The 16253-nt window shown below is 37.9% G+C and overlaps 1 protein-coding gene across 13 annotated transcripts in view; it reads left to right on the top strand.

The window, feature by feature from the left end:
• The first annotated feature begins 750 nt into the window (after positions 1-750).
• The window catches only part of LOC145686704 (uncharacterized), a 101827-nt gene continuing 86324 nt past the window's right edge, over positions 751-16253 (top strand). For 9 of the 13 annotated variants that reach the window (XM_081760270.1, XM_081760267.1, XM_081760268.1 and 6 more), the window contains exons 1-3: positions 752-945; positions 8771-9073; positions 15292-15363. In XM_081760270.1, coding sequence (XP_081616396.1) covers positions 925-945; positions 8771-9073; positions 15292-15363 — 396 coding nt within the window. In that variant the 5' untranslated portion in view covers positions 752-924. Of the gene's footprint in view, positions 946-8770; positions 9074-15291; positions 15364-16253 lie in introns of all 13 variants that reach the window. The other 4 variants (XM_081760260.1, XM_081760263.1, XM_081760259.1 and 1 more) reach the window with 1 other exon arrangement.

Below are 16253 nucleotides of genomic sequence, written 5' to 3'. Positions count from 1 at the left end.
TTATTATTATTATTATTATTATTATTATTATTATTATTATTATTATTATTATTAGCTGCGGCCCTTCTCCTTGCCAGCAAAGACGGTTATGGCCCTCAGGCTCATTATAATTGGACACCACTACTATAGAGGATTGCAGGCATTGCGCGGTAAATTGAGCTCTGACCTTGACCTTCACTGAACTCAAAATATGACAAGGGGTGGGAAAGTTTTGCCTGTCGCTAAACAATATTGCCATCTTCACTTTATGCTAAAAAACAATTAAGTTAGATTTTGTTACAGGGAATGGAGTTTTTGTTTCCTTGATGACAGGCAAAGTTCTAGGAGGCAATGGTACCATTCGGCAGGCAAGCGTCAGGTTGTGAATCAAAGTTTAGAAAATGTTTCTGAGGTTAGGTCAAATTTAGTAGTAAATTTTGAGAAAGATTAGGGCTCGAGCTAATTTAAAAAAAATATATATCGGGCCGGAGTCGGGCCAAAAACTTTTAAAATTTATCGGGCCGGGCTTGGGCCAAGAATTTTAAAAAACTTATCGGGCCGGGCACGGGCCGAAAATCTCCAAAACTTTTCGGGCCCGGGCTGGGCCGGGCCTAGGTACATTCGGGCTGGATTGGGCTCGGGCCGAAAAATTCGGCCCGTGGAGGTCTCTAGGCTCTTAATTAGTTTTTGAAAATAGTTTATTTTGAGGATGTAACTGATCGATAATGTGTGAATTTATAAAAGACTTCTGGTATTATTCGAATTTTTTCAAACTGGCAACAGTGTGAGAAGGCATCATGGAGAAGAGTTGGATGTTATTGTTTTTATTATAAGTTCTTTCCAGTGATTTAAGCATTTTTGTTATTAATCTCATTTTTATTATCGTAAATTGTTATTATGGTTTATATAATTTGTTTTAACGTTTCATATCAGGAGTTGTAAACCATGATGAACAACAAACGAAAGGTAGGGATGTCACTTTGGACTTGCGAGATAATTTTGTTTGCGATTTTGTTAAATAATACTGTACTGAAAGTTACTTTTTAAATTATTAGATATAGTGCAGATAAGTACGTATTGTATTGCGTTTGTAAAATGCCGTTCCTTGAGTCACGTTCCAAAAGAATATCGTTCAATAACCATAATTTCAAAAATTGTAGTCTAAGACCTTATGCTGTGCGTTAATCAGTTCAGACGTTTAAAGACATAGACATTTGTAAATTATCCAGGTGAAATTGTTTACTTTGCATCGAAGGAATTTCCTGAAAAATAAATTTAAAAAATGAGGTATCTATGAACAGAAAGAAATGAAGTTTTTAGTTTGGTGTCCTACGATTATGCTCTGTAAGCTAAACGAGACAAGTGATTATGAAATAATTGGATGCATAAGAACAGGGGAAGGGGGATCCAAGAACGTGTATACTACAGACGAAAAGGTTCTAGAACACAGGTCCCCCCCTATAAGGGTTAGTAGCTATGCTGGTTTCTTTCTGTACCGAAGTTTAACATTTAATTCACGTAGTATTGCCGAGCGAGCTTCAGCGAGTGAAGACGGGTTAGAGTGCCGCACGACTGTTTTCTGTCTTTATTACAGCAAAGTGGGAAGGAAGGCGTTCTAGAACTTTATCCTACAGAATAGTACGAGATCGAACCAAGGACCCCTCCCGCTATAGGTGAACGGAGGTCTCTGAAGGATTTTGAGTATAGCGAAATGAATTAACAACTTCCTTTGGGGCGAACTTTACAATGCCCGTTCTAGTTGGTATCCTTACTCAGACATGAGAAATTACATTCTTTTAATTTTAACAATCTGGTTTCAAACTTCCCCAACACAATTGTACTCTACTATCCCTCTTAAAGCGCTCCTCCTCATCGATGTGCAAGTGAAACGTGTATTTATCCCAAAAGTGCAGTTCGAGCAGAACATTATTAAGAACAATACCTAAACGAGCCCTATTGGACTTCTAACCCCGTTCACTCGCTCAGCTGTGTTTTGTGAAGTAAATAACACTGGAGATCTTACATTTGTAAGATTGGAGAGAGAAACTAAAAGATACCCAAAATCACTAGTTCCGCTCAAAGTGCACTCGTTATTGGCATTAATGTTGTATCGCTTGACCACACGAAAATCGAAGAAATAAATTGGGGAATATTATTTCGTGTCTCTCCCAAAATATAAGGTTGTAATCGTGGCACACTTGGTACTGTTTATTGTTCGAAATACAATGAGGACGTATGGCATAAAAACTAGTGCATCGAGCACGAACCAACTTGTACTAGATGGCTACTAAAAAGCACGAATGCTACCGGTATCTGACCGAGTCAGAGGAGGAGCGCAGCAGGTGGCTTGAGTGTTAACGAGGGGAGTGTCTGAAGGGAGCAGGCGCGTCAGCAGTGGTGGGTGCCGGTATACGCAGAAACGAGAATAGTGGAGGAGCACTTATATACTATAAAATGCATGGCTTAGAGTCAGTGGGGTAATTATGAGACAGATTTCACACGAATTCCACGTTACTCAGCGTACATTAGTTTTGAAAGCAGTTAACCTAGGCAGCAGTTTATGGTACCTAGAAATTTTCTGTCACCTCATAAGTTGATGAATAAAGGTCAAATTTGTGCTGTCTCCAAAAAGATAAATATGAGACACCTGTTGTCCCCAGCTTTCTGTATGTGATAATGAGGTATGAAGGAGTCCGATTGTGTGACAAACAAATCTTCGTTATTTTGTGTTTATTACATAAATATGTACAAATGTTTTTCTGAGGTACAACAAAATGAGTAAGAATTAAAGTGGAAATAGCTGCTGATATTATTCTAACATTTTTGTGAGTCAACTATAACAGGCCTATAGGCTAATAGCCTATATTAGATAGTTTCAGGTTACAAAAGAGGCTTATGAAACAAATTTAGACCAAGTTGTAGGCTGTTCACTAAAAAAAAAAAGTACTTTTATTTCCTAATGTTTTAATATATTAATATGCAGCGTAGACTATTTTCAGCAAGATAATGTAGTTCTACAACTTTGAAAATTTCTAAGGAACAAGATTATAGGACTGCCTAAACTACAGAATACAGCTTTTTTGAAACTTAACATATTAGGATACAGAGACATATTCCAATTATTTCTCAAATACATTAATCTAGCATGCGTCTCATAATTACCCTCCATATAAGCAAAATGAGATAGTACAACAACAAAATTTGTAACTCAGAAACAAAAGCCCAAGGGACAAATTCAACTGAACCTTTAACTGGTGAACTACCAGTCTTCCATCAATACACACTGGTCTAACAATAGTGATATTACTGCACAAGTAGATATAAAAGTTAATGATAGGGTTTCAAATTTCAAAACAGATTTTTTGAATGAGTTTGTTAAAAAAAAAAAAGAAATTGACATGTCCAAACTTTTGTATACTGAAACTTAATGTAGACAGAGCATTGAAAAGGATGTTACTAAATGCCTGTGCTCTTGATTTGTATTTATCTTAACAGTGGTTGAAGATCACTGAGGGGGTCTCAATTACCCTCACTGACTCTATAGTGTTGATTTGTATTTATATTAAATACTTATTACTGTAGTTAATAAGGCTGTAAAATGTTTTTAAATATAAAGGTAACCAAGAAAGCTCTGTTGCTTTTTGTGAAGGTCTATGTACAATTGGTCCTCACTCCGGGAGTTGAATGCGAATGAAGATAAGGCGAAGGTCAGTTGTTGGTGTGGGTATATCCAACATACTACCTGGTTGTGGCAGTTCAGTTACACCGTGAACTTACGTAAGAACAGAGTGAACATAAGACCTCCACAAAGGGTCAAACTTTGGTCAAACGCCACTGTAGCTGGGTGGAAGATATGCCAGGCATTTGTTGAGGATCTCGTGAGTACGCGAACACTGGAGCGGTGGTTTAACAAGTTTAAGGACGGTGTGAAACACTCGAAGACGAACCACGTGCCGGAAGACCAACACATGTACAAAATGATCTTCAGGTAGCAATTGAAGCGAACAGTGGCCAGATATGTGAGAACTACAATTCAGTGTGAATGGAGAAACCATTCGGCAACACCTCCATTAACTTGGGAGGCACTACAAGTTGGGTAGATGGGTCTCACATGATTTGACTCCGGGCCAAAAGGCAACGCAAGTAGACACCTGTGTTTCTTCGCTGTCTCATCTGAGGCAGGAGTTATTTCTGGAGAGGGTGTTGACATGTGGTAAGAAGTGGGTCCTGTACGAAGCTCGACGGCGCCGTCATCGTTGATTAGCATTCCATGAACCGGTTCCAAAACAACCGAAAGCAGCACTACACCAGAAGAAGATCTTTCTGTATGTTTGGTGGACTGCTCACCTATTCCGTTACTTGCACAATCACCTTAGAGGACCCAGTTCAAATCCCTAGTAGATGTGCAAAATGCACTTGATACCTTCTTCGCTTCACGGTCCACCAAGTTCTACCGTGATTGAATCCATGGCCGACCAGAACATTGGCAGAAGGTCGTTGATGCTGATGGGGCCTATTTTTGATCTTCCAGGTACGCCTTAGGTGACATATCGATGTTCGAAGGTAGAAGGTGAGAAAGCGACAAAACTTTCATTGTTACCTGTATATAATAAGAATTATGACCATTCAAGCGTACGTGTATTTCCGACTGCTCTTGTGCGCTGGTCTTCCGCTCATCAGGTTGCTCTCGTGTCATGATTATCCACCTCCCGTTGATTTTGTACGTCTTCTTACTTTTTTATTCATAGAGTTGAATATTTTATCATATGCTAAATTCAGTTGATGTAAAACTACAGTTGACTTTCTGGTTCATCTCGACTAACTACTGGTGCTTTCCGCACTAGCACTCTTACTATCTTTTATGCAGAAGCAAATGAACAATCGTTAGCTTGTCGATGCAGTCCATGTACGTTGTTTTATTGACCACCCTGCAACTTTTGTTTGCGCCTGGGTCAGATATATGACCACTATGCATTACGCCCTCGGATTACACGCGTATTGTACGTTGGTGGCGACAAGAGTTCATCGTGAACGAATTTGTATGACCGTCTCATTCTTTGATATACATTTGTATCCTTCCATTATGGCTGTTGACTCTGCCAAGACTTGACTTTTTTCTGTCGTCACACACACCAGACTACAAATATCCGGGAGTACCATTAGAATTTCGGAGCGTTCCTAGAATAGTACTCAAATTTTAATGACTTGCACAGGGATAATTCCAAAAGTTAGAATTCAGTTGGCTGTGCCTTCGTCATGAACGAGGACAGCTCAGAATCTACTCTGCATCGCCTATGTTCAGTATTCGTTGTTGAGCTAAGTGCAGTTAAGCTTCTCTTTATCATGCATATCAGCTTTTGCTTCGTAGTTAGCGTATCTGCACAGATTCGCAAAGCATCATTATATAAAAGTGCAGAATGTCTTTAGTAAACACACCGTAGTGCAAGATATTCAGCTGAGATGCCATCAGCTGCAGGAACAGGACTATGTCGTCGTTGCTAGGTGCCAGGACATGTCTCTATTCAGTAAAACGAATGTGTCGACACAGCCAAGAACGGCACATTGAAAGATGTTACACTGGAACACCCTCTTATGTTCTGATCTTTGTGGCCATTTCGTCCAACGTATGCGCTCTCACTGGCCAGCGGGTTAGAAGTATCCAATGAAACTAAGCTTCATTTTATTAAACCCATTTTGGGCAATTGCAAGACGTTGCATACTAATCGTCGAGAGAAAGTGATCGTGGCGCTCCTATGAATCAAACACTCTCATCTCATAACTTTCCTGTTCAATGGGTGGCGGTTCTGGCCTTCTCAATATTTGGCATATGCTCATAAAATGTTCAGAAGTCACACCTTAGAGAACGTTAGGACTACCTAGTAAAATTAGTCAGGTTTTGGGGTGAACATTATTTTAAATGAAAGTATTATTGCTTAAATAAATATCTTATTGAAACCGCATAGTATGTGGTGGATCTTCTTCAAGTTGCAATAGACGTATAAAATCGAAGGTGAAACCTATTATTGAGACCCTAAATCAATATGAAAAAATAATTCCCCGCTTCCTATTATTGTTTTTGCTCTGAAAGGGCTTAAATTGAAATCAGAAGTTATAACAGATTTCTACAGCTTTCGGTTGTATTAGAAAGACAAAGGTGAAGATAAAAGCTTTTCTTCCGACACGGAATCCGTATCGGGGGCCACGGTGACTCAGTGGTAGAGCGCTTACCTTTGATGCGTAGGGTCCCTGGTTCGATCACCAACCAAGTAAGTTTATAGTGGACAACATCGTGTCCGTGGGTTTTCTCGAAGTACTCCCGTTTCCCCCGCGTTCTCATTCCACTAATTCCGTCATCATTCACTTGCCTTAATTCTACCTCTCCCTTAGTACAACAGGCATAATCGTATAATTGTAGGACATTAAAACTGAAAGATTTCGACATTGAATTCATTTTAAAAACAACTCAACGATATCTATTATCATTTTTCTTTACGGCATCGATGTTGAAACTGGAAACCGTAAACTCTTATCACTTCCGGTTTGAATAGGCCGATAGGGGAAAGAAGAAACCTCCTTGAATCAAAAATAATTTTTGCCATCTCTTGTAGTTTTTTACAAGTTGTGATTTTAGTAGGAGATAAGAGTGCAGATGAACTCTATTTTTCGGAGGCTGGATCTATTTTAAAAAATAAGCTTTTCGCTATCTATTACTGTAATGGCTATCGTTGATGTTTTCATCACTTTCGGTCTCAATATATGAATAATGGGAGAGATGGAACCTATTCCTGAGATTGAATCGATTCCAAAAGATCTCTTTCCGGTTTTCTCTTATACTTCTTGACAGACAAACGAATGGAACCGTTCTATATGACATACCATAGTTATCCATAGCATAGTTTGTAGTCCAGCTAGGTAGGAGATCAGTATTAATACTATAGTTGAAATTTTTCCGTACATACAATTTTAAATGAAGTTAAACGTCCGAGACAATGCAAATTAGAAGTTAGATTATATAACTTAAGTTTTCACATGAAGAAGTGTCCATTTAACAATTGCATCTTAAGTAACCTTTACCTAAATAAATATTCTAGTCTCTTTCGAGTAATCCTCTTCCATCATCATCAGTCCGATATAAACAAGATTCATTCCACGTGCAATATTAATTTATAGTAAAACGCTTAAGGTAAGGTTCTCTTAACTATTTAACATAATGTCCAATGTTATCGTTACGCACAACTTAACGTGGGATCCGAATTACCTGAGTTCCCGCCGGGAATTGAACCCGGGTCTCCCACGCCAAAGGCGTGTACGTTACCCGCTTAGCCACGAAAAAACTCTGATTACAAGCTTCATATTTTTATGTTTAATGTACAAGGAATATATTCAGTATACAGTACCATATCCCTAAAAATCGAGATATTAATTTCTTTATTTGATCGAAACTTAACGAACTTTTCCAGGAATACGCAGCATGAGCCCTGTATCCCGCCGTATTTTATGCGTGTGATCTAGGATTCAAACCCTGGTAGGAACTTACGCACTACATGGCGACTAGTCAACCAGACCATTATCCTGCGTGGATTCAGAGGTGGTCTTGAGATATGAGGCACAAGATCATATAGTGACAATCAACATCTGGTACGCTTGGAAGTGTCAAACTGGACCTACGTTTCTTCACTCGTGAACACTTGACCAAAAATAGGTGCGTTGCGGTGCCCAGACAGCAATGACACGTCACACGTTGTTTCTTGTTGGTTACCGACAATGTGTGGGGTATCCATTTGCTGAACTTGTACACCTTCCCTACGCGGTGCAAGTAAAGTCTGACTATTTCATGGGAAACCTGAAAGCGTTCGGCAAGTTCATCACATGTTTGACTGTTGTCCTGTCTGGTTGACTTCAGGGTTTCGTCATCCAACACCTGAAGTCTCCAACTGCGGAATTCATCATATAAAGCTTACATTTCCAGACCAGAACTTCTGGAGCCAGTGTCTAACGGTACTTTCGTTCCTGGTATCCTCTCCAAATGCATGATGTGTTCCAAAGACTGCAACCTTACGGCACTTATACAGCAGGCAACCGCGAACGAGCTGCTTCTATATCTCAATTTCTCTTTCATACTGGACAAGTTGTGGTTACTATGCATGCGCAACGCGCCTTTGTTGACACAGGTAGTCACACTAACGCCCATCTCTTTTCCAGCAAGTAAGTCACTTCGAACGCTCCGTCAAGTGTGACGTCAGAGACAGCAAGAACTTTTTTTTGGGTTATCTCGTACAGTAAGTGACAAAGGTTCTTTCCGTTTGGTAAAATTTATTTTGGGAACAACGGTAAGATAGCTGGAACGTACAACGGTTGTATGGCTGGAATTTACAGAAAATAACATTCTTTATAATTTACTAAAAACTGTTCTCAAATTGTCCTTCCATTCTGAAGTTATTTACGAAACTAATTTCATGAAACGGAAAAAACTTTTGTCGCTGATTGTACAAGCGATTCATAGCTCTGAATACACTTCAATTCACGTTGACTCGCTCGTATACTTCCTTCCTGTTTTAAAGTGGGGCTAGATACATTTCATTGTAGATTTCCAACCTTTGCTGTACATAAGTATGGTGAGTTTCGCATCTTTACATTCTATTAAGCTTTTTTTTTTTTTTTTTTTTTTTTAAAGTGTGTTGGTTTATTTGTTTTTACATATTTGCATATATATATATATATATAAGTATTCATACTAATAAGAACTTTTTTTTTAAATTTATGTAATATATAACTTCTTAATCCTTTTTAGTCTGAAGATGATGGAGGAGATAGCAACTGTCCGAAGCCAGGGATGTTACAACAAACTGTTCAACCAAATCTGCAAGTTCCTCCTCCATTCTTCATGACAATACCACCACCAAATCATGCAAGATGGCCTGCTCCGAGAGGCGGTTATCCTGGATGTTGGTCCGGACCTCAAGCAAATCGTAGAAATTTCAGAAATTTTAGAGGGGACAGAGGTGGATGGCGCAAATTTAATAATAATAACCGATTCAGACCTCATGGACAAAATTTTGTGCCTAGTAATATGTATACCAATGGACCATTTCAGGTAATTTTTGTTACATATATGAAACATTTAGTGCTGCTTGTAATGTATTTTCCAATGTGTGATAGAGAATTATCTTAAAACACAAAACTATTAACTCCTATTTGGAATTGAAAGATAGTTTTACAGTTAAACACCCAAGAACTAAATATCATTACACAGCGTTTCCTTATGTAGATCAGCTTTTGAAATTCGTAAGCTACAAAGCTTATTCAATAAATAGTCCAAAAAGTTGTTTAAAACATCTAAAATACGACGGTAATTATATATATGTATTGTAACAACAAAGCAATTTTTGCGTAATTATTTACATTAAAATTTAACAATGAAATATTGTTAAAACCGACGGCCTCATTCAAATTTGTAACATTCAAAGTTAATTAAAATTAGAAATTAGACAACAATAAGATCCCACTTTGCATTAAGTCCGCTGGCAAAACTACAAAATATTACATTCCTTGAACAGTGCACAATTTACATTTTACAGATTATTAAAATATAATTATTCACTAATACACGTTATTGTGATAAGCCTCATAACAGCATCCTCAAACCTTCGCCGAGATTACAAACAAAAGATCTCCTCCAGTTCCTTACCAGAGGGTAGCGTTCCCAAAACTGATGCAACGTTCCCTCTTTGTACTGCCATGCTGATGCGTTGCAGTAGAAACGAGGTTGCTCTAGCATCTCCTGACGATAAACGAATGCGATGACCAACTTCTTTTATAAAGTTAAGGCCTTCGGGACCCCATGAACCACCCGATTCGACAGCTATAGCGACAAAATGATATTTGTCGAGTAAATTGCTATATTTCCTGCGCTTTTCTATTTCCCGGCGAGCAGCCACGTTGCCAGCTTGTGCTGAGGAAGAATGTATATTTGAAGGGGCGAAGGTGTCGGAACAAGTAAAATCCCATAGAAGTGCTTTTCCTTTCTTCCACGGTATTAGAGTCATACCATCTGGCCTCTTGCCGTCTGCACGACTGCATCCCAACGGTTCACATATAGAAGGAACTCCTGCTGAAATTAGTGCCCTCATGATAATGTCGTTGACGCTGGAGTGGCGTGAATGTCTGCCCGCACTATTGGCACAGGAAAGTCCATGAAGGCCCTTCTTGTCTACGACACTTCTACAGGCAGGACATCTGTGTTGCTCGCAAACATTTGCTCCCAAACGCAGTGCACTGGCAATTCGAAAATTGTCATTGGGAAGATGTAATCCTAAAGAAGGTGACGGGATAGCATGGAGCCAAGCGCCTGCTTCTGGAGATGATGTAGCTAGAAGTCTGGCCTTATCTTCTGGGTTATCGGATGACTGAAGCAGAGCTGAAAAGTGATAATTTATAAGAGGATTGTAGTCCTCTCTTATCAAGGTCAGGGGGATCTGATCCCATTATAGATGACCACTTAGCAATGCTATCGTTGTATGTTTGTTATTTTGTGGTGGTATCCCAGAGTTATTCATAGCTGGAACTGATATGCATGGGTTGTTCATGGGACGTGGCGAAACAGTTACACAAAATGGCGGCAACGGATTGCTCCAAAACGGTGCAGCAAATTCTCGTTAGATTCCTATTAAAATATCATTTCAAGAAAGAAACAAAATACACACAGAGACCATTAATAGAATAAGATAACTTTAGTGTTCACTGTTTTCTGATGTTACATTTGTTCTTTTCTTAGCAACACAAAACAAAAACTTCTTTTAGTGATTTTCGCTTTCATTCTGCTTCACACGCGAATCGCGTCGCTTCCAGGCTAGTCTAACATTGCAAAATTTACACAACTATTTTTTGACGTACATCAAAAACGCAGTAACCATGATCTTTAAATTTTTGTGTTCTATCGAAACATGCTGTAATTTCCGGCATTGTACCGGTTGCGTTGCCATTCAGAAGTACACGAGGAAAATCTGGGACCACACTCGTTGCAGCCAAGAAAACAGGCAGACATCCGGCTGTCCCATATTTCATTGTGGTAGACAAATGACGAACTAGTAGCGTTTACTCAGTCAAGTATATAGATGGGAGAAATAATGGTAATGACTAATGAATACATCGTAAAAGCATCGAAAAATTGTCACTTTTGCGTAAATTTCGTGGAATATCGAGACTTGTTGCAAATTTCGCTAATTCGACAATTTCGCGTTTAATCGCGAGCGTTATATGGCCTAACAAATAGTGAAAAATTATCAGGGTTCATACACTACCTAGAAAACCTGGAAATCTCAGAGAAATTGATTTTGGAAGAAAAAATCCTGGATAATTCAGGGAAATCGATCATATCTAGTAAAAATCTGGAAAAATCAGGGAAATTGAGTTCAATATTTTTGTATATTTTGAATGTATTCAAGTATGGGACAAAAGTATTTACTTATTAATTCTTTTAATAGGCATATCAACTTCATATTTTTCCCTTTAACCGATCCGGTACAATATTCATAAATGAACCTTTGTTGATGAAATTTCTGTCAAATCTAAAAGAAGAAATTCAGACTGATTCTACAGATTCGCAGTTATTATTTTTAGAATCATGTAGTCCTCGTGCGGTTCATCTTCATGGGGCATTCCAAACAGGTCATGGAGCTGCAAAATGGAATGTTAATAGTTTTTTTAAAGGGACTTTACTATTTGTTTAAAGATAGTCCAGCACGACGAGGAGACTGCGTTGTATCCTCTCGGACTTCCACATTTCCCCAAAATTTGTATCAGGTACGCTGGATAAAAAATGTGCAGTGTGCAGAAAGGGCATTGGAAGCATTTCCTCACGTAATGAAGTATTTGAATTTAGCTAACATTCCCAGCAGTGTATCAGTGAAACATGTCAAGGAAGGAGTTGTCGATTTGTTAATGAGAGCAAAATTGGCGTTCTTCAAGACCTTGGCAACAGAACTAAAGGAATTTTTAAAAACATTTCAGTCCTCCAGACCTATGGTACGGTTCTTGTACAACACACCAACCTTGTTAAAAGCTTGATGAGGCGATGTGTTAAAGCATATGTTATTGAAAAGTGTGAATCAGTCAAGAATTTGATCTCATTGGATTTGGAAAATAAAAGACATTTTGTTGAGATACAAAGATGTTGATGTGGGATTTGGGGCAAGAGAAGCGTTTGCTAAATATGGAGATTCTGGTCGGCAGAAAGCAAAATTTTCTTTGCAATGTCAACGGTTTCTAGTGGCAACAATCAAAAAGATCTTGGAGTGCAGCCCTTTAAAGTATCCCCTTGTTCGTGCCGTGTCATCTCTTGATCCAGAAGTTATTTTGAAGACGCCATCTTTGGCTCAGGAGCGAATTGAAAACATGTATTCAGATCCTTCATTCCAGCGATCGGTTGTCAGAAAGTGTTGCAGTGAGAGCAGTTGCTCAGTATATGACTTTGTGTAGGTTGACAAAAGAGGAATACCGGGGACTCTGAAAACTTTTGTGAAACTAAAGATGACCTGGACAAATTCTGGGCACGTCTGCTTAAGAAAGACAAGAAATTTGCTGACTTGTAGGCTGTATTCAAAATTGTTATTATATTATCATATGGAAACGCAACAGTTGAATCCGGTTTTTCAATCAACAAGAGCCTCTTGGTTGAAAATTTGTAGGTGGATTCAATTGTAGCACTAAGTACATGATGGCATTCAATATGCGGGTGGCATTAGCAATATTCAGATCTCACAGGAGTTAGTTAAAGCAGTTAAAGGATCTCAGACAAAATATGAAATGGCATTGGAAAGAAAACGCCGTGTGGTAAAGGAAAACGATCAGAAAATTCAAATGGAAAAGCGGAAGGTAAAAGAATTAAATGACGAGGGAAAAAAAGAAACGCTTGAAAGGTGAAGAAATAGATAAAGAAATCAGTAAGGTTATGCAGAACTTGTAGAATAAAACTATTTTAGTGTAAGAACATTATATATTACGCTGTTTATTCTAAAACTAAAAATTGTTATTGACAATAAAACAGTAGAATTGTGAATTTTGTTAAAATTGAACTGCGTGGAGAGGGGAGTGGCAAATGTATACCGTGATGATTATATATGTAAAATTTTGGATATTTTAAATTTTATTTATTTTGAATAGTTTATTTATTTATTTTTTATTTTTTGTGACAATATTGCAATCGTTCATTGGGGAGAAGGGTGGCCATTCTTAAATATATAAACATATTATTCCTAAAATTTATGTGTTCTCTTACTGTTAGTTTCTTCCACTAGACCTGGAAATTGCAAAATTAATACCTTGAAAATTCAGGGAAATTGAGTTCAATATTTTTGTATGAACACTGATTATATATTTTAGGTACACAACATTTTCATACTAAACTGATACGTTTCGCGTTTTCGCGTGTCACCAAAAAATCGTGTCTCTACGGATTAGCAATTCAAACACAAGTTTACGAGTGCGCTGAGAAGTCCAAGTAAGGCCTAACCAGTATTGAAGATTTTCCGTATCCAGGTCGTTCGTTCACTGGAGTTACGGAGGTTTAACTGGAATACCTGATACGAGAAAACGTGTATATTACTGTATGTGAAATTGTTTGGAGATAAGTGCAGGATCCACTCACCATATCATTCATTAAATATAGAGGTTCAGCAAAGTGTGTGCCAGGTGAGTTCCGGAATGTTTGACACCGAAAATGAAAGAGAGTCGTGTTAATGTATACAGTCAGTTTTTCAGCCGGTATGGAGCTGACGGTTAACATTTTGTCATTGTATCCTCACTGGAGATGAAAGTTGGGCTCATTTCTATGAACCAGAACAAAGGTGGACAGCAATGGAATGATTATACCCTTCGTCTTCTAAAGAAGATACGTGCCCAACGGAGTTCTGAGAAACCCACGTTAATTTATTTTGGGACCGTAGGGGTCAGTTTTTGAACATCACATGCCCAGAGATTATAATGTTAACAGGATGACTTACTTCAACATTCGGCGCGAGAAACAGGTTTTCTACAGAGACGACGTGGTCTGTTATCCAATGGTGTGCTTTATCTCTATAACAATCTCTCTGTCACACACTGCTAGTTGCAAATAGTCTACGATCGAGAACTTATGGTTTAAGAACTTACTTCCCTTTCCGTTAGTTCTCCTCGCGGGTCTAGTGGCTTGTACGTGCGCTTCTGTTCTACGGATCCTGGGTTCGATTTCCGGTAGAAGAACACAAGAAATTAATTTCACAATCATCATCCGTCTCCTTTACCCAAAGGGATATAATAGTGGGACGGTGCCTTTGCGTGCAGCGTTGCACTGTCATCTGTTGGCGTGTTACAGAACTAACCTCAAAATTTTTTAATATCACCTTGTAGTTCCTTTTCTCTTCTCATGTCGAAATCAAAAGACATATTCACCATGACGTAAATGTAATCAAGACAGTTTTATAATATATTGATTTTTGCTTACTATTCCTGACTTCTTCATGGCTATAGTCTCGGATTTAATTTCTGATGAAGTATGGCCTAAGATAAAAAAACAGTTTTCATTCAGGGACCACTTTCAGCAATAAGTGCCGTCTCGTAGAGCCTGGATGCTGAAGAGGGAGGTTCAACTAAGTAATCGACTAGTGTAGTACTCTTTGGATTAAATGCGGTTCCTGTAGAAGTATCTGAGTGCGATGACTAATTTTGAAAGCGAAATTCGGAGCGATATGTTCAGAAACGTCAGACCTTAGGCTTTTCTATCAAATACTAATAAGCGCTACTATGCATGCCCTGGCCAACTGCCTTCCAAATCCAACTGCCCTGCTTCTTACTACTTCTGACCCTTTTCGATTAAATCTAACTACAGAGGTTCTAGCTGGTGAGAGAAGGATGATTGCAGGTCATTAATAGGAAATAATGAGAGTCCGATTATTAAGTTCCATAGCAAAATTCGGAGCAAGTTCAAACCTTGATCTTAAAAAAATATTATAATAATAAAATACTTGTAAGCGCTACAACAATATACTGACCAACTTACTTCCAAATAAGACTTTTGTGATCTTTCAATTTTAATTGTTTCAATTTACTCTTGCTGTTCATTATAAAGTCTTGTGTTTCTGAAACTTGTTAATACTGGAGAAATACTTACAATAAGCTTTTGTTGGGAACCGCTTTAATAAATAAATATTTACTAATAGACTATTTACGTGTCGTTTTTGTCATTTTGTGTCAGCTGGATGACTTGTCATTAATCTACTATGTGTCTTGTATAATAAATGTTAATTTATGTTTTCGTTTCTTTTGTTGCGTACTCAGATACCGCCTCCTTGTCCCGGAAACACTGCAAGTACAGGAAATATGCCATGGTCAACTCAGCCGCCTACGCAGGTAATTGAAAAGAATATTTCTGTATAGCATTTTGTTTTCTTTCTTTCTTAATATCTAGAAATTAAGAACTTGATATCCAATTAGAATTTTAAAAATGTTTAAACGTTGTAAATTCTTTTTAAGTGTGATCTAGGAAAATAATGTTAATATGTAGCAAGGAAGAAAGAACCCCTTTTGTTTGTATGAGTAAAATATATTGTTAACCGAAGGGAATCAAGTGATAGTAAGAGATCAGAGATTTCAATTTAAATCTGTTTGTTTATTTTACGTTTAACGGCTTTTTATTACTAAGGCTAAATCAGACTTGAACCTATAGCAGTGTTGCCAAAATGTTGGCACAAAAAAATCGCTAAACGAGAGGTGAAATGACTCCCAATTTTGCGTGAAAAGGCGCTTAAAAAAAAAAAAAAAAAAAAAAAAGGTGAAACTTGCTATAAACAGTGTTTAAAAGTTGTAGATGTAAAATAAACAAACTGTTCTACTACGTAAACAGTCCTTGAATTCAGGGATCATTTCACATTGTTTCCGGTAGTTTTGTTCATGCTTTTGTGTCATAATAGTTTTAAAATAATTAACACTACAGTACTTACGTTATACGATTTTTTTCTTTTTTTAAAAGAGAAAAAATGTAGAATAATTAAAAGATCCCAAAGGACAAATATAACAAACACCTACTTCACTTTTATTCATGCATCTATAGCTAATCTTGTTGCTATCGGTAATGCTGTATTACTTGTGCCTCTCAACGGAAGCTCTGCAAATTAAAGGACATAAAGGTTGGAATCGTACTCCGTTAGAGGGCAAGGGTAACAGATAACAGTGTAGGATTGTAGAGGAATGGTTACACTATATTTCCAAACTCGTCATCACTTGCGCTGATTAAAACAAAG

The sequence above is a fragment of the Thermobia domestica genome, chromosome 5 (genome assembly GCF_964235325.1).
Source record: "Thermobia domestica chromosome 5, izTheDome1.hap1.1, whole genome shotgun sequence".
NCBI classification, from domain to species: domain Eukaryota; kingdom Metazoa; phylum Arthropoda; class Insecta; order Zygentoma; family Lepismatidae; genus Thermobia; species Thermobia domestica.
This window is presented reverse-complemented; position numbering and strand designations above follow the sequence as displayed.